An 18676-nucleotide genomic window follows, 5' to 3' on the forward strand; every position below is an offset into this window, starting at 1 on the left:
TTCTCACGAGCTCTTTCTCCCAGACTGTTCTCTATTCTTACATTTGTTGGGACATGTTTACGTGATACAGAAGAGTTAGGCTAGACGTTCTTGTCTGTCGTTGCATTAGTGGACAGTCACCTAGTATTGTGATCATCATGACCTTGGTCATCAATCGTGTTCAGTCAAGAGAGTTGGCTTATTGTGGCTGTGCCTTTTTTTTTGGTCAAGCGCTCTTCGTCAGGGCCCAACAACTCTTTTGTGACCCAAGAGCAACCTCTCCTCCTGCACATATCTCAACAACATGTCCTCTTCTATACGCAATGCCGCCCCACGGCGAAACCACAAAGAGCGCGGTCAGCTTGCGAACCGTAAGAAGCTCGGCCTGCTCGAGAAGCACAAAGACTACATCCTCCGAGCGCGGGATTACCACTCTAAGCAGGACAGGCTGAACCGGCTGCGGATCAAGGCTGGTGAGCGGAACAAGGATGAATTCTACTTTGGGATGGTGAAGGGGAGGACGGAGGTGAGTGATTTTTGGGTGAGAGACGTGAGCGGGGTTTGATCATGTGTAGGGAGGCGTGCATGTTCAGGAGAGGGGGAACGTATCCCTCCCAGTGGATGTGGTCAAGGTCCTCAAGAGTCAGGACGCTAACTATATCCGAACGCAGAAGGCTGCCAACCTCCGAGTAAGCGCTTGAATGTCCCTTTCGATCAAATGTCTGATGTGATTGGGCTTGCAGCGGATCGAGGCACTCAAAGCCCAGTTGGTTCTGTTGGCGGACTTGCTACCGTCGACGAGCGGACTCACGGCTAGCGAATTGAAGACGCTGAAAACTGCTGGGCTGGTAGCTGGCTCTGCATTGAGCAAGGGCAAGCTGTCAGCTGTGAAACGCACTGGACATGTGGTGTTTGCGGAAACGGAGGAAGAAGGTATGCCTGTTATGTCCGTTCTTATGCACAGCTCTGACTCGTGGACAGTGAGGACGTATCAACCTCCGACTGCTTTGCTAGAGACTGCGGGTAAGGACGAAGATGGTGACGAGGAGTTCCACATAGACACCACCCCAATGGACCTGGACGCCCTTGGCTGGCTGCCCCCTTCTTCAAAAGGCAAACGCCGAAGCACTGCACCCTCCCAGGCCGCAAGTGACCCCGACCTCAATGAGCTCTCCACAGAGGCCGAACGCATACAGCACCGTTCACACTTGCTCGCGGAGCTTGCTGCCCGCCAGCTGAGGGACCATCAGCTCCGGTTCGCCCTCTCTGAACTGGAGCTGCAGAAGGTGCTCATGGGCCCCGGAGGGAAGAAGAAGCTTAGAGAGGCGGAGGAGGTCAAGTTTGATGATGATGTGGAGAAGGGGGATGAGGATGGGGAGGAGAGGAAGAAGGAAGAGAGGACGTGGAGGCCGAGGGTGTTTAAGTGGAAATTTGTTAGGAGCAAGTGAGCGTTCTGATAATCGTATTGTTGGCTTCCATCGTTGCGTATCCAATTCTCTACAGCTCATCCCTCGTTCTTCCTACCTTCCCATCCCCTGCAATTGCCTGCGGGAACCCAAACAATCCTGTCGGGTCCCAAAGTTCCTTCAACACTCTCAGTCTCCCATAAATCTCTTCTCCGTAATACATCTCCTCCCACTCCTCCAGCCTAGGATCCACATAACTCCCATACGCCTTAAAGCTCGCGCCTTCCTCTCCTTCACTCAGTGCGCGCGCCAGGCCTTCAACAAACGGTATCTCCTCGGCAGGGTAGGGAGGTCGCAGGTCCCTCGAGCTGGCCTTGACATGGAAACCCAGCAGCCTATCCCTATACCTGAATGCACGCCCCCCAGCCGGAAGGCCGTTGATCGCCGACCCCTTCCCGCCATACACGTCCACCTCTACGAACCACGCCAACCGGACCTTTGGAGTCTCGTCCCACAAGTGATGCATGAACCGCTCTACTGTTTCGCTAGAGAGAAGGGTACGGTCAGAGGTCATGAGCGACTTGGCGTAGAAGCAGTCTGCTACGCGCGGGGGTGTACCGGCTTGGGAGACGAGGTGTGCTTCCCAGCCCAATTCCTGGGCCCAGGCGTGCGTGCCTGAGTCCTGGTCAGAGGTAGACTCGCATTCCCTTACGAGGGGGAGGAAGATATCCTCGAATGAGGAGAGAGGGCCGGTGTAGGAGCCGAATAGCTCGTATGTTTGGTCGGGGATGAGGGAAAACTGCATGCCTAATGGCGGAGGTGCATGGTTGGATGCGAAGTCCTGGAAGGCGAGGAAACACTGTGCTGCGGAGGAGGCGTTGCCGGCGAAGACGTACGAGTAGGCGGTGGTTACGGGCGGTTCTGGGAGATGTTAGTGCTTTGCTCATTGGACTGATAGTTGTGTACAGTACTGGGAGAGTGGAGAACGTGTAGGAGGTGACGATGCCAAAGGACGGTGCAGATCCTCGGACAGCCTACAAGCTATGAGTGACAATGTCCACCAACATGCACCTTCTTACCCAGAATAAATCTTCATTCTCCTCCAAGCTGGCGTTGACGAGTCTTTCATCAGCGAGCACAACTTCAGCCTCGACGATCCTGTCCAGCAACAACCCCCATTCTCGCGAGGTGAATCCAAATCCTCCAAACGCCGCATGTCCCCCAACTGACGCTAGTCAGCTCCGCTCGACAGAAAACGACGAGCTAACCTCCGACAGAAGGGCAAGTGCCGTGAGGGAGCGCTCTGCCCTTCTTCCTCAGCGCCTTACCCAGCCCTTTCAGCCTCAGCCCCGTCCCAACCCTTACCCTCAGCCCCTCTTCGTCCTCCCAGACCACCCCATACAGCCCAGCCAGATCGACCACCAAGCTCCCGTCTTTCCCTCCAAGCGAGAAGGCAGCCGCGCTGTGCCCCCCCGACCTTGCGACCACCGGTGTGCGGGAGCGGGAGGCGCAGAGGATCGACTGGGAGACTTGGGCTGGTGTGGACGGGTAGACGATGGCAGAGGGGTGGTAGGAGAGCCGCCGATTGTAGGCTCTTGATGCTAGGGCATAGTCGGGGGAAGTGGGGAGGACTACAGGGAAGGAGAGAGACGAAAGGCAGGTTTCGAGTTCTGTGTGGTTGGCAGAAGAGCTCTGGGCTGCGAGCGCTCCCCATCCGTATATAACAACAGCTTGTAAATCAAATAGTTGACGCATGTCAAGCACTTCAAAATGGTAAAGTGTTACATGGTGGAGGAATTACATTGATATTCTGTTGTATGGGAATCGAACACCAACATCCTCAGTCAATCACGTGTTGCTTCTTCTTTCCATCAACGAGTTTGTGGATAGATATCATTATACATTAGTATCAGGCGAGCACTTTTAGGCCTCCAAGCCCGGGTATCCTGCGTCAAGCCTTTTACCAGTACACTCAACCCGCATCCTACATCTCAATCTCTCACCCGCCGTACCTGTCACCACCTCGCAACGTCCGCCTCAGCCTCTCCAAACAAGCTGCTCTTCTCAATCCCAAACCCCGCTCTCTCCTCCCCTGAATACGTCGGTTCAGCTTCGTACACCTCCTTCAGCTCCCTCTTCAAGAATCTGAGGATGTGCGTATTAAGCTGCTCAAACTCGAGCAGGAACCCGTCGTGCCCATCCGGACTGCGGATGATCACCAGCTCCGAATCCCGTATATGAGCCGCGATTTCCCGCTGTTCGTAGGGTGTGAACAGCCCGTCGCTCTCCACGCCAATTACCAGAGTGCGAGGAGGGAGCGTCTTCAGCACTTGGGCAAGAGCAGCGCTCTCGTCTGCCAGGTCCGTCCGCCCGCGAGCGATATCGTGCGTGTCCATCTTGCGCGTGATATGGATATAGCAGTTGGCGTCGAACCGGCTCGTGAACTTCTCTCCTTGATAGCGCAGGTATCCTTGGGCAGAAAAGATCTGCGGCGCAGGCCGGATCGCAATACTCCGCTCTACGTCGGCAGCGCTGATCATCTCCACCGCTCTCTCCGCTACGGCCCCAGGAGTTTGAGCACGCCGTGAGCCCTTATGCCCATCGTTATGCACTGCGAGGTGCGTTTCTGGGCCCGTTTCCCTCGGGCTCTCAGGAGGGGTAGCGAGACCGACAACTGCCTTCCCACCCCCCTGCGCTCGACGCCCAAATCGGCTCTCGAAGCTATCCCGACTCCTATACGTGAGCAGAGCAGCCATGCGCGCAGCCGCGAGTCCCGTCTCAGGCCGGTCGTCAGGCGTGTAATACCCGTCTGCGTAGGAAGGGTCGGAGTAGATCGACTGCCGCTGTGCTTCCCCCCAGGAAATACACCACGCGCTGTGTCGCGCTGAAGTGGCAATGGGGATGATGTGACGGACGTAGCTGGGAGGCGTGCAGAGCGTCCATTCGAGCGTGGCCATCCCGCCCATCGAGCCTCCGATGACGACAGCGATGGAGCGCACGCCGAGGGAATCGAGTACGAGTTTGTGAAGTCTGCGCGGAACGGTATTGTCAGCTGTCGTCCTTACCGCACGGGAGGAGATACGCACCGAACATCGTCCCGTATGGTGGTCAACGGGAACTCAGGTCCATATGACCTCCCAGTGTCAGGATTACGCGTCACAGGACTCGCACTCCCATACGGACTGCCCATGACATTGAAGCATATGACGAGATACCGGGTGTAGTCAAATGCCTTCCCCGGGCCTAAGAGCGGGCCCCACCTGCTTGCTGTCAGCTCAATTCGATAATTAAAAGGTCGTGCTCACCAATCCTCGACATCCGCACTCCCAGTGAAGGCGTGACATAACACCATCACATTGTCCTTGTGCTCGTTGAGTCGTCCCCAAGTCTTGTACGCCACCGGTACGTCCCGGAGCACATGGCCCGATTCGAGCTCGAACGACGGTACATGGGTGATCGTCTGCCCCGCTACGAGTGCTTCGAATGGGTTTACGAACGCGGACGGCGGCGGGGAAGGGGAGGAGGAGGATGCCTGAGGGGGGGTGGCGAGTGCGGCTGGTGGGTCCATTTGGGGAATGAGGAGGAAGTAAAGGGGCCTGTCCTGTATCGGCCTTCTGATAGAAGCGTTTAAGTCTACCAGAGAATGCTGACTCGATCTTCTGCGGCGTCCACGGCTTAAAGTAGTCCCGTGTCGTCAGATAAGCAAGGTAGAGAATAGTATATCCCAGAATACAGAATAAAAAATATTGTCCAGAATACCCTGACTCGTCCGTTGAAGGTGTAACGTGTAAGATGAGCGAAGATGAGCGCTCAGTTCGTTCTTGTTCGAGGAGGAAGTTGACCGGAAAGTCTATAACCGAACGAGCACGCGCACAGAAATATAAATTACACCAAATTACGCCATACATAGGGTCTGCACTGCCACTTAGGGGTCACGTGATAGGGTGAGTCGGCGGACTGATGTCCTTCATGTATACGTAGTAATTTGACTGACTCGGAAAACTCCTTTACTGTGCACAGAAGAGCGAGAAGCAGGTACCAAAGACCATCGAGGAAGCCGTTTCTATGCAACCGTGCCCACAGAACGCGCAAGAGTCACGAAATAAATAACATGCGAGTCCGAGTCATCCCACTGTCCGTAGTTGCATATGCACATCAGCAGTGAATGAGTGTACATGCAGAGTCCATCCGGAGATGCACAGCATCTCATCTCTCTTCCAGACTCGACGCCTACTTCAAGTACTCATCCAGATGTGCCACAATCCTGCGCATCACGTCCTCCGCATGTGTCTTCTCCCCGATCCTGGCACCACGTCAACCGCCATTCTTTACAACAAAGGTGAGCAAGACCTCACATATGCCCCTCCCGGGGGTATATCACCAACGCGTGTTTCTCCCGACACGCACTCATCCGCCTCAGACCGCGGAAGAACTCTACACCCTGTGATGAGGGGACGGTCGTGTCTTGTTGTCCGTGGAGGATGAGCACCGGGGTCTGTACGCCCTGCACGTGGGAGATGGGCGAACAAGCCAGGTCGGGCCTGTGTGGTGACCAGGGTGCTGAGCCTGACAAATCACTCTGAACAGCATAGAGCACTTCAGTAAGTACCGCTATAAACGATGGAATTACCACACAGACCTGGAAATCCGGTTCCTCAGCCTCCGCAGCCATCCCACCCCAATCACAGATCCCACTCCCCACCACAGCAGCCTTGAACATATCCTTTGTCTGGGCCACTCCCCACGCAGCCAGGAACCCGCCCTGACTCCACCCGGCCAGGCCCAGCCTGTCCTTGTCTGCCCAGCCTTGGCCGAGCGCGTACGTGAGCAGGGAGAGGCTATCTGTCCAATCTGCTGTGCCCATACCGGAATGCGAGGCGCGTGCGAAGTCGTGTCCTCTTCCCATGCCTGTATGATATGTTAGCCTCCTTAGGAGGAACAAGAAATGACGCGTACTGCCGCGATATTGTGGACACAGCACCAGATACCCCGCAAACGCTAGGATCTCCCTGCTCCAATACCACTCCACGCTAAAGCCGGGCGTATCACGATAATACGGCCCACCATGAGGGAGTATAATAGTCGGCATCATCTTCCTCTCCTTCCCCTTAAGCCAAGTCACCACCCCCTCAAGGGGCGTCCCATCCTCGCCCTTATAGTTGACGACCTCGGTGGTCAGCTTGGACACCTCCTCCGTCCAGATATTATGCGAAGACAGCTTCTCCGTCAGCTTGAGTGTTTCGCCCTTCTCTAGCGCGCTAGCCGAGATTGTGCCTGTCCAGAGTTCGTTCGGTTCTCCACGCGAACCACAGCTTGCGACTATGGCGAGCACGTAGTCCCCGTTCTTTGTTTGTTTGACGTCGAACGACGCTCCAGACATGAGTTCTTCCGGTTGCCAGAGTATCTGCTTCTGGCCAGAAGTGGAGATGAGGTCGACCCGGGTATGCACGCCATACGCGATAGTAAGGGCGAGCGTGCTTCCGTCCCCGATGTCTGTGAGGCCCATGACGTCCTCCACTTCACCATAGTGTTTCTGCCAGGCGTCCTTCTCGTTCTTCTGGGCAGAGGCAGGGCGGAAGAAGAGCGTCGACGCTGATGTGCGATGCTCCGGGACGTAACTCTGCAGAAGGGCGAGTCTGTCACCTGCGAGCCAGCGCACGTCCGATGACTGTAGTCTCGGTAACGTGCATACATCATGCACCTTGCCCTTCGCGCTCTGGAGGATCGACAGTCGTAGCACGGCCAATGGCGACTCGTTGAACTCCCTGTCCACGTTCACTTTCATCAAGACCACGAGTTCCTTGGAGTCCGGACTCCAAGCGACACCAACAACGTGCCGGTCGTCTTTCGCGCCCAGAGGCAGCCGTCGCACCTGGCGAGTAGCCACATTAAGCAGGAACAACTGCGCGTTCTCCTTCGTCTCGCCCCAAACGATCGCGTCGTCCTTATTCTCGTCCTTCCGCTGCTCTTCTGCAGTTGTCTCGCGCGAAGCCTTGTAGGCGATGTATCTCCCGTCAGGGCTGAGCCAGAACCACCATATACCGGACTTGCTCTCCGTGCTTGTGAGGGCATATGCCTCACCCCCTGCCTTCAAGGGGAGAACGTAGATCGCTGCCGGACCTGGATAGCCATACTGCTTGTGCCTATTGCTGAGGAAGTACACCTCGCTCTCATCGGTCGACCAGACGGGGCGGAAGTCGTTATGCTCGCCCGAGGTCAGTTGGCGAGCGCGAGAGCGAGGGGCAACGTCGGAGATCCAGAGAGTGCAGATATCGTTTGACCGGCTTGCAGGCGTATAAATCGGCGAGATCTCATAGATTACCTGCGTCGCTGACGGTGAAAGTACGACACGCCGGATGGTGGATGTGCTGGTGATGCCAGTGATTACCTGCTCGAGTGACATCGTCTTTGGTGGGGAATGTCTTCGTCGCCGCCAACGGATTAGTCTCTTAAGTCGCTTTAAGTTGATTAGCATCGAAGGTGGAGACCTCTAACAACGAGCGCGCAGTCATCACAGACGGTGATTTGATGCGTGTCGGTGACAGAGTCATAGATGGTCACCATCATGTCGACGTACATTTGACAATTGGGCACACGACGTTGGGCCTTGTTGTACCCGCATGGTTATCGCCGTACGACCATGCGACACGTACGGCATTATCACGATTCATTCATCTTATTCTCACGGTACAATACAGCTCATATGAGAGTAATACCGAATCATTCAACTATTTGATTCCCATGAGATGCTCCGGCTCATTCCTATATCAGGTACGCATCCATGTGTCCGATCAGCCTACGTATTACGTCTTCAGCATGCTTCTTTTCAGTAAAGCTACAATAAATCATTGTTCAGTTCACAGCATCCTACACCTGCCCTGCGATCGACTTACGCATGTAGCTCTCTGGGGTAGATGATCAATTGATGATTGTCGGGGTGCCCGCTTACCCGGCGCAAACCGCGATGGAATGTGATCCCCTGCGTGGTTGGCACACGGGCGTCCTTCTCACCATGAAGGATCAGCACAGGTGTCTTGATACCCTTGATATGGCGAATTGGCGATCCATTCTGGTCAACGCGGTTCTCAGTCCACGGCCAAGAACCGCCAAGATCAGCCTGCAGAGTGTCAGCCCACATCCAGCCTGAGGAAACAGAATTGAATTGACCTCGAACTCTGGCATGTCGCTTTCCGCCGCCATCATGCCCCAGTCACAAACGCCCGCACCCATAACAGCAGCCTTGAACAGATCCTTAGTCTGGCTCACACCCCAGGCTGTTAGGAAGCCTCCCTGGCTCCATCCGGCCAGTCCGAGCATGTCTTTGTCTGCCCAGCCTTGTGCAATCGCATACTGTAACATGTCGTAACAATCTGTCCAGTCATGCGTTCCCATTTGAGCATGGGCACTTCGGGCGAAACGGTTCCCTCTTCCTGAGCCTAGTGCGTGCTGTTAGTGGACTGTCATGCATCACGAGCCGATTTGAATCACTTACTGCCACGATATTGAGGACACAAGACCAAGTAGCCAGCAAAGACGGGCAGTTCCTTGGCCCAATAGGATTTAAGGTCGAAGTCCGGGGTGTCTCTATGATATGGTCCGCCATGAGGAAACAGGACAGTCGGCAATGCCTTCCTCTCCTTGTGCTTCGGCCAAGTGACGATCCCCTCGATCTCCGTGCCGTCCTTGGCTTTGTACTTGATGACCTGTACGCTGATCTTGGGGAGCTCAGCAGTCCAGGCATTGTGGGACGAGAGCTTCTCGGTAAGCTTCAATGTCTCCCCTTCGGCAAGCTTAGAACTTGCAAGAGTACCGGTCCACAGCTCGGGGGGTTCGTTGCGTGTTCCAGAGCTAACGACTGCCACAAGAACATAGTCGCCGTTCTTAGTCAACTTGATGTCATATTCGTCGGGTACGTTCCCGTCTCCGTACCAGATCGTCTTCTTTGGTCCTGCAGAGGTGAGGAGGTCCAATCGTGTCTGCACTCCATACGCGACCATAGGCGCCAACGTCTTCCCATCGTGAAGATCTTGGATCCCGACGAGATCCTCCACATCGCCATAGTACTGCTTCCAGATGTCTCCTTCAGGTAGCGAAGATCGGAAATACAGAGTGATGGAGGACGAAAGCTGATCGGGAATAAAGCTCTGCAACAGTGAGATCTCGTCTTGAGAAGGCCAGAGAACGACTCCAGCCGATAACCTCGGCAGAGTGCAGACCTGCTGCACCAGACCTGCTGCATGGGGGAGCACAGAAAGGCGGAGCAACGCGGCTGTGCTTTCGTTGAACTCCAGACTCGAGTTCTCTTTCATGAGCACCATAATATCTTTCGAATCGGGGCTCCAGGCGATCCACTGGACATGCCAGTTGTCCTTCGGTCCAAGTTGAAGCCTGCGCACTTGGCGGGTCGTGAGAGTTAAGAGCCACAGTTGAGCGTTCGCTTTCTTATCCCCAAATATGATAGGATCGTCTTTCTCCTTTTCCTTGCGTTGCTCTTCTGCTGTCGGCTCGCGTGATGCCACATAGGCGATGTATCTCCCGTCAGGGCTGAGCCAGAATTGTCCGATAGCGGATTTGTTCTCCTTGCTTGTGAACGCGTAAGATTCCCCGCCAACCTTGGTAGGAATGGCGTAGATGGCTGCAGGGCCGGGCTTGTCATCTTGCTTGTGTCGGTCGCTGAGGAAGAACACTCCGCTCTCGTCCGCAGACCAGGTAGGGAGACTGTCGTTATGGTCGCCCGATGTTAGTTGGCGAGATTTCGACCCTGGCGAGAGGTCAGAGATCCAGAGCGCGGAGGTCGCATTCTCTTGCTTGACTGAGTGGTACTTGGGTGCTATGGAGTAGATGACCTGCCTAGCGGACGGGGAGAGCGCGACGTGGGTGATGAACGTCGACCCTGTGACACCTTCGATGACTTTGTCGAGTGACATCCTTTTGTTTATTGTGATACTGCAATCCAAAGCACGAAAGTCCACACTTTATATGTACTCAAGAGGGACACGTCATCGAGCAGTAGACACAGAACAATATGATAGAGAGAGAATACTGATTGTCGTCTGATGGCCAAAGAAGTCCGAATTACAATTGCGCAGCCATGTGGTCGCAAAGGGATTCCAAAGGGTTGCACATGGTGCTGCTGTGTTGGAATGGCACCATTGATGCAGTCTGATTAACATGAAGTATACATTGCCGTAAATCGCGCAGTCTGAAAGCACACATACACACCGACTCATCGTTTCGCACCGCGCTCACTGGGAGGGGTCCTGCTCCTTTCCCTGCCCCTGGGACTCGGTGTCCTACTGTAGCTCCTCTCCCTGCTCCTGCTGCGATCCCTTGAGTCGTAGCTTGGGCTTCTCGTATAGCTGCGGTCCCTGCTGTCCGGTGTCCGAGATATGCTGCGGGAGCGCGTGGGTGAGCGCGAATAACTTCTGTCGGAGCGTGGGCTGGGTGAACGCGACCCACTTCCAGAAGGCGTGTAGGAACGGCGTCGACGAGGTGGCGATGAGCGGCGGTTAGAGTCCCTGTTGCGGTTCCGATCACGGTCGCGTGAGTCAGAGCGGTCGCGGGGCCTCCCAAACTTGGGTGGTGGGGTAACCCTTCTCGGTGGTGCACGCACTGGTGCGCGTCCGTACGCAGCGCCCTGATCACGGTCTCGATCGCGACCGTACGATCTTTCCGCCCCGTCTCTCCTCTGCACAGGGCTTCTCTCCGGGCTGTAGCTCCTGTGCCGGTCTCGCTCGCGGTACCCATTTCCTCGTACAGGACTCCGGCTCCGACTCCTACTGTCAACGTACTTCTTCCCACCACTGGCATACCTGCCACCACGATCTCGATCCTGATCACGCTCTGTATAGGTCGGGCGTTTCTGGAATGCTACAGGACTTTGTCGGGGTAGAGGACGAGTATCAAGTTCGGTGGTCACGACATTGCCGTCGATCTGACCTTTTTGCATGTGTTTTTGAGCGGCCTCAGCCTGAGACGCGGTCGAGAATTCCAGCGATGCACGACCTCGATTTTGTCCCGCTACATAGCGCATATAAGCACACACATCAGCAAAAATATACATACAGTGACTCACAATTACCAGAAGGTGGCAGGTCAACATTCAGGATCTCCCCATAGATACCGAATATTGCTCTAAGATGGTAAACCTCGACATTCCGCGTCAAGTTAGACACCACCACAAAGTGAGGCGCGTCCCGGTCGTCGACATCCCCCTTCTTTGGAGAACTCGAAAGCTCCGGTGACAACGGCCGGTCGTCCTTCATGCGGACGTCGCCGTTTGGAGATGGTGAGCGCGACATACTGGCAGGAGAGGGGAAGAACACAAGTCGTGTGGACACCGTCGAGGAGAGAGAAGGCGGCGGAGGCAAGGGATCGACGGAAGCTAAATTTCAGAAGACCTCGAATAGGAAATTGCTTTGACATCGTCTGTCCCTCTGCTCCTGCTCGTCGGAGATGTCGACCTCGCTGTTGGTACGGTCTTTACGACCGTCTACCTCTTATACATCACTCTGTGCGAGTTCAACACCATCAAGAAGATGTTTGCATGCTTCTACCCCTGCCTTTGCGAGCAAGAAGAAAAAGGCAAAGGAGATCAACGAACAGGCGATGTCCATTCCCGACGCAGTATTCCTTCTGAAGGTACGTACAACCATTCTGATTATCGATCTATGCTTATACACATCCTTAGTCTGTGGAAGTGGCTCGACCCAATAATGCGATCGAGTTGACCGTGAACACAGACTTCACGCGTGGTGAAGCAGCCATGCGTGGTCGGCTCTCGTTTCCCCGCGATCCTCGCACGGAGGACGTCAATATGCTCGTATTCTGTGACGGACCACAGGTGGACCAGGCGTTGGCAGCTGGCGCAACGTGGGCCGGAGGAGAAGATCTAGTGGAAGGTGTACGGATTGCAATTTGTGGAACTGGCATGCGCTCACGCACTTACAGGTGTTGAATGGCAAAATCCAGCCGACAGCTGTGCTCGCCACGCCAAGCATGGCGCCCACTATCGCCCGACTCGCACGTACGCTCGGACCCAGGGGTCTCATGCCCAACGCAAAGCGTGGCACGCTCGTGACAGACGTGGTTCAGGGAATCCAAGAGGCCAAGGGCATGTCATCGTGGAAAGTCGACAGATCCGGTGCGGTGCGTACCAAGGTCGCAAGGGTACATTTCACGACGGAAGAGATTGAGAAGAACATTGCGGTGCTTCTAGACAATATCAAGAGGGGAGGCAACGAAAAGAAAGCAAGCTATGAGACGGGCAGAGGTGCGTCACCACATCCAGGAAAGCGCATAAACTGAGTCGTGGCTGTAGTATACGCTATCCAGCAGGTGTACATAAGCTCGACCCAAGGGCCCGGCATAGAGCTCCGGGATTACTCAATCTGAGTGGGGCAGGCAGAATGTACACATAATGCAATATCTAATACAGGTTCTCATAAGGCTGCCTTTCTTTGCTCATTTTTCCACTGTTTCTGCTGCTCTCGTTCAATACGCCGGTTCTCCCTCTCCTCTTTGCGCATTCTGATGAGTCTCTTTATCCCCCTTTCCCGGACGATGGGAGGAATTTTGGGATGATGCGGGAAGGCATCACCCCACATAGCCTTCCGCGCATCATAGTACGGCTGCTTCCCTTGACTTTTCGGGATAGTGTGCCGCTCGATGTTGCCACTCTGGGTGCACATATCGAAGACAATGTGCCCGCTCCTCTTCAGCGGGGGGTAGACAATTCGGGGCCACTCATACGATTCGATCCGGATCGCTTCGTGGTCGGCATGCATGATTCTCGACATCGCTTCCTCCTCTTGGGGCATGCCAATTACGAGCTCGTCCCCTTCGTGGAAGACAGTGGCTTCTTCAGCCCGCTTCGCCCGTTCGTGAAGTACCATCTCTTTCCCTACGCCTCCCAGTCGGCCTGTTCCTCGCCTCTCGCTATCAGCGTCCAATGTAGGTCTCCGGCCGCGCCGAATAACCACATAGCTGTAAGGCGTGTCTTCTTCTCCATAATTAGAGTGCTTGGTGAGACGAACAAACTCGGGCCGCTGTAGCCTCTGTGAAAAGTGGCAGAAGTCTTTACCACCTTCCAACAAGGCTTCGTGTAGCGGACAAGGACCATCATGCGGGCAAGGCGCGACAACGTGGGCAAGACCGGGTATGTCATCTAGCTTCACGCCCGGTGGCAGCCGATTAGGGACTTCTTCAACGAACGTAGAGCCGCCGATAGTGATTGCCTCTAGAGGCTCAGAAGGATATACATCTGCCCCAAACTCGGCCACCAAAGCTTCATGCTTTCCGTAGCGCAACAGTCGCCGCCTAGCATTGGCAATATGTGTGAATCCTTCTTTGGTGCCACGGTCGATAAGCACCATAACCTCGGCACCCGTAGCCCAAAACGCCTTGATGAATGCGCGCCGGTTGTTTTCCGATGTCATCTGGGACAGGGTGAATGCAGAAATGGCAAGGGTGTTGGGTAAAGTGTCGGGATGCACAGTATCCTGGGAAGCGATCAGCGTGCGTGTCGGACGGAACAAAGGACTCTCACTTGTTGCAACTTTTCCAAATATGTAACCTCTGTTTCACCAACATGGATGTCTGTGATTTCACATAAGCACACAGAAACCATCACCTAAAGTAGACTCGCCATTTTGCAGCTCTTCCGCTAACTTTCTCCAACCTTCATTTGGGTTTACCGCGATGTATTTTTTCAGTGTGCTATGCGGGAGGGATGCTTCGCTGTCGTCCGGTGCGTCTTTTCCTTGAAAGACTTTCAGGGAGGCCCTTCAAGAATGTGGTTAGTCACAGATATGCAGCGTCTTACTAAACGGCATACCAAAGAGCGGCACCGACGCCGGCGCTGAAGTCTACCACTTGAGTAGGCATCCATCCTTCCAGACCAAGCTCCTCCCTTGGGCCGATGCGGTGCCGTACTTCCTTCAGCACGTTCTCTACCACTGAGTACTGTGCCGGCAGCCCAACCGATATATGGGCGATCCCATTTCTTGCATCTCTATCACCCTGTCGTGTCTTTGTCGCTGACAGAGGCGTTGCGTGCCACCGGTTGTTCGAGGGGTGAAAGTAGAGTCGCTTCGCATCCGAACGAAGGGCATGTTTATCGAGGCCTGAAATAGTGACTCAGAACTTTCAAACGCTTCGCTCCACAAACGCTTCGCTCCACAGTCACGCACCCGAAATCATCATAGATATCTGGCTCACTAGCTGAAATGGCATTTCCACAGCACCGATCCTCTTGCTTCCGTAGACAGCGGCGATACTCCTGCGCTCCTCCCTTCCCTCGTACTCAATATCCTCGTCCTCCTCTGCCTCCAATGCCTTGCCATCGAGATCCATGTGCGCCTCGTCATTCGGATGTGGCAACGGCGAATGTTCTAACTCCGGAATCACGCGCTTTGGAAATTTTCGCCGTCGCAGCGTTGACAAATCTGTCGCGAGCAGCTCTTCGTATGACGGGTCGAGGTTGAGAGGTGGGTTTGGTGCATTCTGCACACTTCGAACGAGAGGTACTCTCAGCAAATTGACCCATCGAACGCAGTACATCTCTGAACAAAGAATGGGAAAGAGAAAAGAGAAGGGCGAATGCCCCTCTGTTGTTTGCCTGTGCGCTCAAAGTCCCTTTACCGATCGCAGAACTTGTGAGATGCATCCGACTTTCATGCGCTCACGTGATAATTAATCCGAGAGTTATTCCGTGCCCTGACGAGCATTGAGTCGCGTCGAGTTCATGGCGCGGAAATTCAACCCACAGGAAGCTCAACTGACAACGACTATACCAGCATTGAACTAGATATGCCTCCTCGCCGTACTAAAAAAACTAAAGCCTCTGAGCCAACTGGTAAAGAGCGACCGGCAAAAAAAGCGAGAGCTGGAGAGAAGGAGATACCAGTGGTCGAGTCGGAGTCTGCTTCTGGTCCACCACTCCCTTCTGAACCTACACCCGCACCTCCCCCACCTCCAGGAGAAGACGCACCCCTTCAACCGCCACCTCCAGAAGATGTATCTATCTCTGGTGGTGTTGAAGTAATAGAAGAAACTATGAATGGTGGTGCAGGGCCTGTGGAGGACAAGGACATCGAAGAGGAAGAAGAGCCTGTCCCGGTGGAAAGTGCACCAACAAAGGCAATGGATCTGTATCTCGATACGGTGCGCATAGTCAATTCCCTTTTTCGGTTTCGTGGTCTGATCGACCTCAGATTGACCGGTCAGCCCTCGACTTTGATTTCGAAAAACTATGCTCTGTCTCGCTTTCCAACATTAACATCTATGGTTGCCTAGTCTGTGGGAAGTACTTTCAGGGTCGGGGCCGCAGTTCATATGCATATTCACATTCGATCCATGAGGACCATCATGTCTTTATTAATTTGGAGACGACCAAGGTAAGCCAGCCTCCGCGGCAGACCCTGCCGGCGCTTACCAGCTGTATTTGGGCAACAGGTTTACGTCCTTCCTGACGGCTATTCCGTATCGGACCCGTCACTTCAGGACATAGCGGCCGTCCTGTCGCCAAAATTCACAGCCAACCAGGTGGCCGGTTTGTCCACTGCGGAACATTTGACAAGACCCTCATACGATCTCGCTTCGCACCCCTACATACCCGGGTACATCGGCCTGAACAATATCAAGCGGAACGACTATCTCAACGTCATCATTCACGCACTGCTGCATGTTTCTCCGTTGCGTGATTATCTGCTCCTTACCGAACTCAATCCGAAGTACTCCGAATTAGCGAAGCGTTTTGCTACCCTGGCGAAGAAGCTGTGGAACCCGCGGCTATTTAAGGCGCAGGTCTCCCCACATGAATTCCTCCAAGAGGTCACAAGAGCTAGTGCTGGCAAGTTCAAGATCACCGAACAGGGGGATCCGGTCGAGTTCATGAGCTGGCTACTCAATATACTCCATAAGGGGTTGGGCGGCACGAAGAAACGCGATTCAAGTGAGTCCTTGCCCTTGTCCTTGATTCTGCCATCCCATCTTTGGAGGAGCAGGATAGCGACGCCTGCTGTCCGTGGCGCCCGGATGCCCTGTCCGCGCGGTTACCGTTGCTCTGGTCTCCACTGCCTGTCACTACGTTCAGCTTCTTCTCTACTTGTGATGATTAGACCCGTGACAAGATATTGACATATCATCCAGGTGTCATCTACCACACATTCCAGGGCGAGGTGCGATTAGATACCCAACAAATCATTGTTAAATCCGACCGTTTGGGCAGCGAACGACCGGTGTTTCAGATGGACCGAGGCAAGCCCTCCTTCCGCTCGCTCGGGAACTTCTCATTCATTCAGGAATACAGAAATCAAATCCACTTCTTCCCCCTTTCTCTTCCTATCACTGGATCTTCCCCCTCCACCGATATTCCAGGACTCAATTGAGAAGAATATTATTCCGCAAGTGACATTGGCTTCGGTTCTGGCCAAATATAACGGCAGCACGACTCAGGTGAGAGCAATGTTCTTACTTCTTCATCTTCACACTCCTTTAAACGACCGTCACTCCCTCAGGATGATGTCTCTCCCTCCCCTCTTGGCTTCGGACATGCCGCGCCGCCTTTTTATTTCACCGTACAGATTGAAATACTGACATGATACGAAGGAATTTGCGGGTCAACTACGTAGATACAAGTGTCAGCGGCTGCCGCCCTACATCATCCTCCACTTCAAACGATTCACAAAGAATAACTTCGTTGAAGAAAAGAATCCCACCATCGTAAATTTTCCCCTCCGCGGTGTCGACTTCCGCGAATGTAAGCGATGTACTGCTTAACTCCAAGATTTCTCCTCACCGAAACCCTGTTATCTCAGATCTTGACAATCCAATACCTGGACAATCCACGGTATACGACCTCGTTGCAAACGTCACGCATGAATCGACAGCGGGCACGGCTCGTGATAAAGAAAACACCGTTTGGAAGGTTCAGTTGCGGGCCGGCAAGGCGGTTCCGGGCGCGACAGGCGCCCGCGAGGGAGAAGGCGAGAAGTGGTTTCAGCTGCAGGATCTTATTGTGGAAGAGGTGCGGAGGGAGATGATCTTCCTGAGTGAGACAGTCCTACAGGTGAGTAGGAATGTGGTTCCCATGCTGTTTGGGCATGTTGTGACAGGGTATACTCATGTGACTGGCACAGATCTGGGAAAGAAGAACCTAGGTAAGCACTCATCAGAATAGTAAATGGGTGGTTTGATAGCCGGTCTTCGCAGTACATGATCGCGACGGCGATGTGTATGCCTGTACCTGACATGTATAGTCATTAGACAGTTTCAATATGTAGTATAGCACAGGAAGACAATGGAAACAATGTCTGCCAACTAAGCCGGCAGCCCGGCTTTATTGCTGCTTTTGACAAGAGACCCTGCAATGATAAGGGGCCCGTCAGCCGCTGACTAGGGGTTATGTCTACTAATCAACTAAAAGTACCATACTCCATCGATGTTTCAACTGTGCCGACGAGGTATTACCTCGGTAGTCGGGGACAACCGTACGAATACAAAATCATACGAGACAGTAGAACAAAGGGCAAACCGTATCACAAAGCGATACACAGGTCTATCACCTCTACTGTTTTACCTCATGTTTATCTTCTCGAGAGGCCGCATGAGAATCAATATCTGTGGACGTGCCATTGTTATTCCACGTCCTTGGTCGGTGTGTTTGACTCCGGCTTCTTTCCATCAGAACGTGCCAGTAACTCGCCGGCTTCTCGGACGTCCGTATTTGTCACGCCCTCTTTGTTTTCACTTATTCCCTTGGCTGAGGTTGAACTAGTTGTTGGCAAAAATGACGCATTATTACCGACCGGCTGTCTCCAGCAGAAGAAGATCAGGCGTACAAGCGTCTCGTCTCATGCTCCAAGGGTTCTTTGAACGCGTATATTCCTGATGCAATGCCTAGAGCATCTTCCTTATTAGCACCGCATTCATTTGAATGGAGATTCGCGAACGAACCGACTGAAATGGCAAATGCGAGCCCAAGGAGCCGCTCACGACTGCCCGCCATAGAGGTGGTCGTTGAAGAAGAATTTGGTGCGCTTGTTTGCCTCCGAGGCCCTTAGGGAGAAGGACACTGATCGGGAAGATAACGGAGATACTCAAGGCAGACAACGGGACAAATTTGCTTTATCCATTCAAGGTACAAGCACCTAGAAACTTACAACTAGAGTCAACAAAGCTATCAATGTGTCCCATTCGGTCGGTTTCGGTCCGGCTTCCGTCCATTTGGGAACATTGATAGTCAAAAAAAAAGGAGAGGGAGATCAACGTCGTGGATATGATCCACGACA

The 18676-nt window shown here is 53.9% G+C and overlaps 9 protein-coding genes across 9 annotated transcripts; 3 read left to right on the top strand and 6 right to left on the bottom strand.

Annotated features, from left to right (window-relative positions):
- Window positions 1-283: 283 nt before the first annotated feature.
- Window positions 284-1427, top strand: DACRYDRAFT_55337 (small-subunit processome; the record flags this gene model as incomplete). Its single annotated transcript, XM_040775315.1, has 4 exons — window positions 284-505; window positions 555-668; window positions 723-929; window positions 996-1427. 4 exons carry the CDS (start codon window positions 284-286, stop codon window positions 1425-1427), a joined length of 975 nt encoding a protein of 324 aa, XP_040626930.1.
- Window positions 1428-1476: 49 nt separating this feature from the next.
- DACRYDRAFT_109456 (FAD-binding domain-containing protein) lies at window positions 1477-3140 on the bottom strand (the record flags this gene model as incomplete). The annotated part of the gene is made up of 4 exons (XM_040768882.1): window positions 1477-2306; window positions 2338-2419; window positions 2465-2610; window positions 2654-3140. The coding sequence occupies 4 exons, from the start codon at window positions 3138-3140 to the stop codon at window positions 1477-1479; spliced, it is 1545 nt and encodes a 514-aa protein (XP_040626931.1).
- Window positions 3141-3322: 182 nt separating this feature from the next.
- Window positions 3323-4966, bottom strand: DACRYDRAFT_117631 (homoserine O-acetyltransferase). Its single transcript, XM_040770423.1, has 3 exons — window positions 4691-4966; window positions 4472-4645; window positions 3323-4415 (listed from the first exon to the last, which is right to left on the bottom strand). Exons 1-3 carry the CDS (start codon window positions 4951-4953, stop codon window positions 3401-3403), a joined length of 1452 nt encoding a protein of 483 aa, XP_040626932.1. The 5' UTR covers window positions 4954-4966; the 3' UTR covers window positions 3323-3400.
- A 649-nt stretch (window positions 4967-5615) lies between these two features.
- DACRYDRAFT_117632 (alpha/beta-hydrolase) lies at window positions 5616-7788 on the bottom strand (the record flags this gene model as incomplete). The annotated part of the gene is made up of 4 exons (XM_040770424.1): window positions 5616-5688; window positions 5741-5964; window positions 6025-6293; window positions 6342-7788. The coding sequence occupies 4 exons, from the start codon at window positions 7786-7788 to the stop codon at window positions 5616-5618; spliced, it is 2013 nt and encodes a 670-aa protein (XP_040626933.1).
- Window positions 7789-8136: 348 nt separating this feature from the next.
- DACRYDRAFT_117633 (alpha/beta-hydrolase) lies at window positions 8137-10312 on the bottom strand (the record flags this gene model as incomplete). Its single annotated transcript, XM_040770425.1, has 4 exons — window positions 8137-8220; window positions 8279-8502; window positions 8553-8821; window positions 8878-10312. The coding sequence occupies 4 exons, from the start codon at window positions 10310-10312 to the stop codon at window positions 8148-8150; spliced, it is 2001 nt and encodes a 666-aa protein (XP_040626934.1). The 3' UTR covers window positions 8137-8147.
- Window positions 10313-11274: 962 nt separating this feature from the next.
- DACRYDRAFT_55371 (uncharacterized protein) lies at window positions 11275-11650 on the bottom strand (the record flags this gene model as incomplete). The annotated part of the gene is made up of 2 exons (XM_040775319.1): window positions 11275-11405; window positions 11461-11650. Coding segments are annotated over 2 exons (321 nt in total), but the record flags the coding sequence as incomplete, so codon positions are not given.
- A 185-nt stretch (window positions 11651-11835) lies between these two features.
- Window positions 11836-12855, top strand: DACRYDRAFT_23565 (ribosomal protein L1). Its single transcript, XM_040773286.1, has 4 exons — window positions 11836-12026; window positions 12076-12288; window positions 12336-12657; window positions 12706-12855. The coding sequence occupies exons 1-4, from the start codon at window positions 11841-11843 to the stop codon at window positions 12777-12779; spliced, it is 795 nt and encodes a 264-aa protein (XP_040626936.1). The 5' UTR covers window positions 11836-11840; the 3' UTR covers window positions 12780-12855.
- On the bottom strand, window positions 12827-14945 carry DACRYDRAFT_17096 (Rsm22-domain-containing protein; the record flags this gene model as incomplete). Its single annotated transcript, XM_040771256.1, has 5 exons — window positions 12827-13885; window positions 13933-13982; window positions 14017-14168; window positions 14221-14509; window positions 14576-14945. The coding sequence occupies 5 exons, from the start codon at window positions 14943-14945 to the stop codon at window positions 12827-12829; spliced, it is 1920 nt and encodes a 639-aa protein (XP_040626937.1).
- A 495-nt stretch (window positions 14946-15440) lies between these two features.
- DACRYDRAFT_55351 (uncharacterized protein) lies at window positions 15441-17545 on the top strand (the record flags this gene model as incomplete). The annotated part of the gene is made up of 8 exons (XM_040775317.1): window positions 15441-15548; window positions 15599-15781; window positions 15840-16338; window positions 16536-16626; window positions 16688-16841; window positions 16995-17145; window positions 17204-17454; window positions 17525-17545. 8 exons carry the CDS (start codon window positions 15441-15443, stop codon window positions 17543-17545), a joined length of 1458 nt encoding a protein of 485 aa, XP_040627052.1.
- Window positions 17546-18676: the final 1131 nt, after the last annotated feature.

The sequence above is a fragment of the Dacryopinax primogenitus genome (genome assembly GCF_000292625.1).
Source record: "Dacryopinax primogenitus strain DJM-731 SS1 chromosome Unknown DACRYscaffold_14, whole genome shotgun sequence".
NCBI lineage: Eukaryota > Fungi > Basidiomycota > Dacrymycetes > Dacrymycetales > Dacrymycetaceae > Dacryopinax > Dacryopinax primogenitus.